At 30.6% G+C, this 7,819-nt stretch overlaps 1 protein-coding gene across 1 annotated transcript in view; it reads right to left on the bottom strand.

Annotated features, from left to right (window-relative positions):
• The window catches only part of LOC106459855 (RNA-binding protein 48-like), a 15,859-nt gene that overhangs the window by 4,725 nt on the left and 3,315 nt on the right, over window positions 1-7,819 (bottom strand). The window contains exons 3-4 of the mRNA XM_013919527.2: window positions 5,757-5,927; window positions 4,781-5,193 (exon numbers count right to left, since the gene is read on the bottom strand). Of these exons, the coding sequence (XP_013774981.2) occupies window positions 4,781-5,193; window positions 5,757-5,927 (584 nt within the window). The remainder of the gene's footprint in view (window positions 1-4,780; window positions 5,194-5,756; window positions 5,928-7,819) is intronic.

Below are 7,819 nucleotides of genomic sequence, written 5' to 3'. Positions count from 1 at the left end.
CTTAGTAATAAACATAAAACCCAATATTGTTGTTAGTCTATGTACTGAAAGTATAAAATGAAATGTATAGATAACAAAACTAGAAACAAAATTTGTTGATTTCTTAATTTTAGAGTATTCTGTTGATTAGTCATATAACAGAAAATAGGTTAATTCAGAAACGATCTAAGTTTAAAATTGAATTGATATTTTTACTTTCATGATAAATTTTATGCACTTGGCTCTAGGCTAGGTGATCCCACACTATTTATATTTATTCTCTTTGGATAAATGCATTTTGGCTTTTATCTCCAATTTCAAGAAATCAAGAGTGATCTGACACATATTGGCTTTTATATAGGTTAGATGAAAATTTTTAGAACCTAAGTTGCTCAAAAATAATTGCTTCTTATTTTCATCTTGGAATTATCACTTTCCCCAGCTGTGTTAAAGCTGACTCTGTCAAACCCTCTTCCTCCCCCTCCTTGGATAAAATCCTGGATCTACCACTGTAACTAGTATTGTTAGCCAAAAAATGAAAGCTCTGGATTTGCTTTTTTCTATTACATAACCAAGAATGTAAATTCTAAATCTACCATACAATTGAAGGTGTTTCAACACAACAGCCCCCCCAGTGGCACAGCGATATGTCTGCGGACTTACAACACTAGAAATCAGGTTTCAATACTCCTGGTGGGCAGAGCATAGGCGGCCCATTGTGTAGCTTTGTACTTAATTACAAACAAATCAACACAACATTAGAAAAACGTAAATTGTGTATTTAGATTTTCCACTTTAATATTAAAAGTATTGCCAATTTAGTAATTTGGTTAATAGAAGTTTCCATTACTGATTCAAAAATCACATCCATTGTTATTTGGATCCTGAGTGTAAAGACAGAAGCTCCTGAATGGTTCTATCCTTTTATTCTTTAAAATTTAGCTCACCAATCATACCTACCAGCCAGTTACTTGTTCAAAGTTTAGGGGTGTTTGTATTTTTGATTATGATATCAGGTTTCATGAGGTAAAGGTTTGTTTTACGAAAGTTTGCAACTACCTTTTTTATGTGTTATATTGTTACTGGGAAATATGTTTTTTTTTCATTACTCAAAAGTAAAAATATTCGTTATGAATTTTTTTTAATGAAGCTTAGTTAAGTGAAATCACTTTGAGTTTAAAGTTGCAATATTTATTCTATGTGGTATCAGGGGGATTATATTGTACACTAACCTACAGTAATGTTGGAGCCATCTTGAAAGTCTAATTTATTTCTTATATAGTGAACTTTATGTTTTATTGAAGATGATGTAGTGACCCAATTGAAAGTTGCTGTAGAAAGGCATGCAAAAATAATTTTGGAGCCTCGTAACATTGTTACAGCCTATGTTGCCACATCTATCTGATGACAATGCATTTTTACCATAGTTAACACTGCAAAAAGCTCTATAGTAAGGTTGTCTAAAGCACACCATGCCACTTATCCTTGCTTGCTTTCCATAAGCCATCTAGAATATGAGAAAGGTAGTTTCTCAGCACTGATTTTAACAGTCCAATCACACAAAAATCTGTAAGAGTTGCATCTAGCAACTTGACTAGTATGTCACATATGGAAGAGCATAAATACCCATTCCATTCTCCAGTTACTTGAGATATGCAATAGTTTGGAAGCAACTTACCTACATGTTACTTCTGTCACTCTGTCACTTTTCCAGAAAAATTCATCTTGATTACACAGTGCATTGTTGCCTGAGACATATAGACAGCTTTTGCTACTGACTTCTGTGCTTACAGATTGTCACCTGTTACAAGACACTGCACTTTACTTACACCTCCCCTTTGCTGGAATTACTTGTTACAGGAGTCTTTTTCTGGATGGTCCTGGTGCCTCAAGTTGATCCATATTCCTTTGTTTTCCAACACCATTAAATAAAAGGGATATTTCCATCTAAATCCACAATCTGAACAGATTTTTATAATCTGAGTGTATAAATATTTTATATTTAAAAGGAACTTTTACATATGCCTTTTCCAAAAACTATCAATTTTCACTACCCACCAAAAAAAACAAAATGTGGTTCTGATACATTCCATTCCACCTTTACTCCATATTGGTTGTGATTTGCACACTCAAAATCTTTTTAATATAGTATATCCAACTCTTTGTATATACACACAAAATATATCATTTATTGATTGACTCATGACAAAAATATTACACAACACAAAAACAAAGGGACACTTAACACAATGTATGCCCAAATATTATTTGTTTTATATGTATGTAGGTTATCATAATCTTGTAAAAGTCTATGTTGAGGCCTCAACAAAAGCAATGTGTTCAGTTTTAGTCCCTTGCATAGCATTAAAAAATGGGCAGCAAAGCAAAATTTAGACATTTAGAATGATAAGAAGTTGGATACTTTACCTATATTAAGTCTTTCAGAATGGTAGAAAAATAAGACTAAAACCATGAACTTGAATGCAAGAAGTAGTAACTTAGCATTAAGCTCAGAAAATCCACATCCAAAATGACTATGACTGAATCACTTCTCTTTTATTTACAAACTTGTGAATATATTACCTGAAGATGTTAAATGTGGTGTTAGCTCTAAATGATACATAACACAACATAACATTTAAAGACAACAAGGGGTCTGTTGGTCCATCAAAATTGTCTCAATCATATAACTATTAAAAAAAACAACTCAAATCCAGCCATATCATTTAAATATTTATAAAGCCTTCCCTTTAAATAACTTAATCACAACCTCTCTATATCTTCTTAAATGTTTGGTCAAGAAGATTTATAGAAATGGTCTACATTTAAAATGGGTTAGTTGTGTCAGTGATAAAAGAGCTGATTTTAATAGTTCTTATGTTCTATACATATACAATGTATTTGCTCTATCAGGCAGCCTAAAGTGAACAACTTTTATTCCATAAATATAAAACAAACTGCTGCTCAATTAATTATTTTAGTATATCATCACAAAAGTGTAAAAACTGTACATTCTCACCTGGCATCCTGTAGGTTTAAGTACTTCACAAGATACACTTCAGTGTATTCTTCTGCTGGATATTCATCTAATGGAGAACACTGATCAACATGTCCAAACTGTTCACATTCATAAAGAAGTTCCTGAGCTGCTCCAACAGCTGGAACTCCAAAAATCAACAGGTAATAGGATTCTTGGTTGATGGTATAAACCTAAAAAAAAAAGTTTTTATGTGGCAAAAATAAATATTATGATAAATGAATAAATAAATATATACAGATGTTGTGTACATTGAACCACTTAAATGGCGGAGCAAAAATATCAAAAATAAAATTTTATTTTCAGAAATCAAAAGTTACACAGTTACTATGTAATGGGTTTATATCTTATGTGGGAAAAGTTAGGTTTAAAGGAAATTCTGACTGAAATCTAAGACTGAATACCTCACTGTGGTATCTATTCATAAAAAAAAACTGAATTTAAAAGTGAAAAAAAACACCTGCAGTGAACAAGACTTTTTATCACAAATATTAGACCTGTTGGTTTCCAATACTTTGCCAGTTTTTAGAATTCAAACCATTTAAATCCAAATAATTAATCCAGAATTTAAGTGTGTCTGTATACGAATAACAAACAGTTTCAGATCATTGGAAAACAAAATTTCTGTCTTGAATGGTGTTTCTTATATGATTATTTTAAATGACATTATTATAATAAATTATCACTTATCATTAGTGCTTAATCTAATAAAAACCTTTCATCAAATGCTGGCACTGTAATTTGTGTCTCTATATGTTTTTCTTACCAACCAGTAATACAAGTAATAATAAATCCCTGCACTGAAATACAAAACATAAATGTAACTTTGTACAACAAATGAAAGACAATTTGTGTAGTCAATAAAGGGAGAGTAGAAGAATTAAGAACACAAATAAATTGGTAAGTTGAGTAAAAGAAAGTTACACAACAAATTACAAGGTAGCTGAGCACTCACGATGTATGTTTTCAATAAAAATTAATAATATGAAAATAATTACAGGACAAGTGAAGACTAATGCCCTATTCTTGATACACACAAGGTTCAAAAGAATACAAAAGTGATATATACATTTTAAGCAGCTGGTTTCAGTAATAATAATGTCATTGTTTTGAATCTCATATATTAACACTAGATGTACATCACCAATCTAAGGAATACTTTTTAAATTTTCTATACTGAATTTGAAAATGTAACATGGCTACAAAAAATACAGCTACAATGCTACAAAACCTAATACCATAGAAAAAATGGTTAAAAATATTTCAAAGGAACGAGAATGAAACAGTCTTGGTTTTAGCCAAACAAAGCCATGTGATTCTTTTTTCTTTAGAACACTTTTAACAGTTTCTTTATATTTTCAATTTGACAGTGATCTTATTAACAAAATTAGTTTTCATTTTTGTCAATATAATATTCTTAAAATTAATGTTTTGAATTTTGACCCAAAATATCAAAGCTTCAGTGAAAGGGTGCACGCACTGTTCGGCATCAATGTACAGAATAAAAAAAAGGCTTAACCATATAATTTGATAGTAACATGCATACTACAATACTTTCACTGTATTATAATAATAATAATAATGACTGCATAACAAAAATAGCATTGCATTTATTAAGTAACACATCATTTTGTTAACCCTATCAAAATATTTTAAAATCTGACCAGATGACTACCTCACTGAATTATCCAACATAAATAATTAAAACAGTAATCACACGTATGTGAAAAATCTCCAATTGCAAAACAGATTCTGGTTACCTACCGAGGATAGCTTCTTCCTGATGGATGCTATTGTATCATCATAGCTGGAACTATAAAATTGTTCAGATTCTTTTACATTTGTTGTTTGGTTTAGTTTCGGAACCTTAGATTTTGAGTGACTTTCCATATCTGTAGACGTACTACCATGATAACCTGTTCTAAATGATTTCTGATCTCTTAGACAACGTGGTAACAACAGAGGCGATTGTTTTACTGTCTCAGGCTGTGATGATGAGGGAATAACCAAATTATCATCTGCACTATTAACTGTGTACTCTTTTCCAGCCCATATATAGGTGGTAGGCTGCTGCTTTGGAGTAATGGAACTTGTAGAAAGAGCTCTCTCAGGCTGTGATGAGGATACTTCCTTTAGTGATAAAATATTTCCATCATTATCCGACTGTACCTTTTCTCCTGAAAGAAGAGGATAAATAAAAACTATGATTCTAGCAAAATTACAAAACTGGCATTTATGTGAATCTTTTCTCTTATAAACAAGTGAAAATATGCAGATCTAATGAAATAACATAACAGTGTCTGTAGTAGTTTTGTATAGTGTTTCTCACACTTCCAAATTCACAGTGTCTGTATCAAAAAAGAAATGAAAATTATAAGACTGTTGAGGTAAAATAATATCTGTTATAAAAATCAGTGGAGACACATATTGCTTCAACTTTGATATTATCTTTCTCCTAGTATAATATAAATATAATCACTTATTGATGTACTGATTTCACAGTATTCTGTGATATACAATGAAACAACCATTCAGGGAACTACCATTTAATGATATTTACATCGTTCAAGATTCACCTAGGGTTCATTTGCCAATCACAATAACCGATTTATGCAAAAAAATAGCTTGATTCATATTGAAAATGTACTTTTTCTCATTACTTTAGCTATTCATTAATACTTTTCTTAAAGGATTTGAGTGAGTTTTTTATAGAGGGCTAAACCTCACTGAGCACACTTACCAGTAAAATTTCTTGTTTTAGCTGAAACAATTTTACGTCGCTCTAGAAGTTTATTCCTTGTGTCTTGGACATTTTCAAACTCTGGAGCATAACATACGTGAATACTACCTCCAAAAAAAGACCTGTCATCAAGTCGTTTCTTGGCATTCCTAAATGAAGTACAAGTACTAACTAAAGCATTTTAAAACACAAATGTGCAAAGAAATCAAACTTAAGTTGATATCATAAAGTGGTACACAACTAATATTTTGGAAGGGTTAGATCTGTAAAAAGCCAAGTGGCCAAGTTAAGCCTATCAGTGAAAACAGCCTGTAGAATAACAATAACAAGAACCCACAAACAAATGAAGCCTGCTGTAACAAATCAGAACTAGGTGATTTAATCAAATATAATTCATTAACTAAGCACTGATTACATCAATGTTGTGTAGATTAACTGACTAATTGAAATTATTATTAAATCAGGTAATCAAAATTAGTGTTTCTGACTGTTACCATTTTCAATTATTCCAACAATCAATTAATCAAAATTCTGATTACGTGTCAAACATCATGAAATAATCAACCAACTGAAGTAAATTTTTTTAGTGAAAACTAAAGCTGAGGTGTGAAAATGTAAAAACAAAGATAAGGTAACAAAAGTTACTGTTAACATTAAGAAGAACCAGGAAAGCTTCTTAACTCAAAACATCAAAAGCTTTGAAGGTTTATTATGTAAACTACAAAAAAATATGTTAAGGATAATACTGAAAGTTTCTGAACTTTAATAGTAAGCTTATGAAGAGGAAATGAAAAAACCTACAGATGAGTATTGTTTTTACTGCTGAAGGTAAAAGAAATTAGCAGTTTCTTTAATCTTTGTTACAAAAAAAAAAAAAAGATTTTGCAGAGAAGCTTTGAAAACTTCTTGAGAGTAAAGTTCATAAACTTATCAATACTTATGCAGTAACATTGAAGAAGATATATAAGGAGGTATTAGAAGCTTTATCAGTTAATTTCACAAATTGCTAGATGGTAAAGATATCCAAAAGATGACTGCTAATATAATCCCTACTGATAAACAAAAAGTTTCCAGGAACTACCAATAAACTTAAAGGCTGTTGGTTTGTTTTCAGAAAAAATGCTGGAAACTATTGCCAGAAATTGTCTATAAAAGCATCTTGAAAATTGACATTTACCAGATGAGCACAGTTTTTCTGCCTCACCAACTTGTTTAAATTTGTTAAAATTAGGTATCTGTTTGGATGAGAGCACTACAGATGTATTCTTATTCTTTTCAAAACACCTCTAATTCCACACAAAAGTTTATTTTGTGGAACTGATTAAAATATTTACACAGTGCATAAAAAATTAGCTTTGTTGTAATAATAATAAGCAATTGAGCACTTTTACAGTATGAAAATATTGATTGCTAAAGTATACCAAATTATTTGTATTCCTTTTATATTCATTTTGTGGAGAAAGAATTTTTTTTATTAAGAAAAAGATATTTTTAAGTTCTTCTCAATTTGTCTGTTGGAGGATTCAAGTAAGTGTTTCAGATCTTTTGTTTGCTGCAAAAGGGGCCTTTTATCCAACACCAGACTCCATCAGCAGGGCTGAATGATAAGAGAAAAAAGTATACCTGAATTACATTTAACTTAAAAGAGGAATATGAAAAAACTCAACTGCAGTCTTAACATAATTTGTAATTGAGTATATTAGGTTTAATGTGATTAAGTTTTAATGGAAGTTTTTTTTCTCATTATCAAATTCACAGAAATAGGGATTTACTAAACACAGAAGAATAGTTTTTTACATGTTTTGTATCATTGAAATGGGAATTTTATTTTTCATTTTGGAATAATTTCAACACATCTGAATAAGCTGTAAAGCAAAACATTGAGTGTCCAATTAAAAAAAAAAAGATAAATTTTGTGTTATAAGGTCATTTATTTCTTTTATTAAAATCACATGTGAGCTAATCTTCCAAGTTTATTATAACTGTTACAACAGTGGAAGTCATGTGACTCTGGTAACATGTCATGAGTTTCTAGAAGGATCACGACTTTTCTTGGCAACTCT

This window comes from Limulus polyphemus, unplaced genomic scaffold, assembly GCF_000517525.1.
Source record: "Limulus polyphemus unplaced genomic scaffold, Limulus_polyphemus-2.1.2 Scaffold669, whole genome shotgun sequence".
NCBI classification, from domain to species: domain Eukaryota; kingdom Metazoa; phylum Arthropoda; class Merostomata; order Xiphosura; family Limulidae; genus Limulus; species Limulus polyphemus.
The sequence above is the reverse complement of the archived record's forward strand: the minus strand, read 5'-3'. Positions and strand labels throughout refer to the sequence as shown.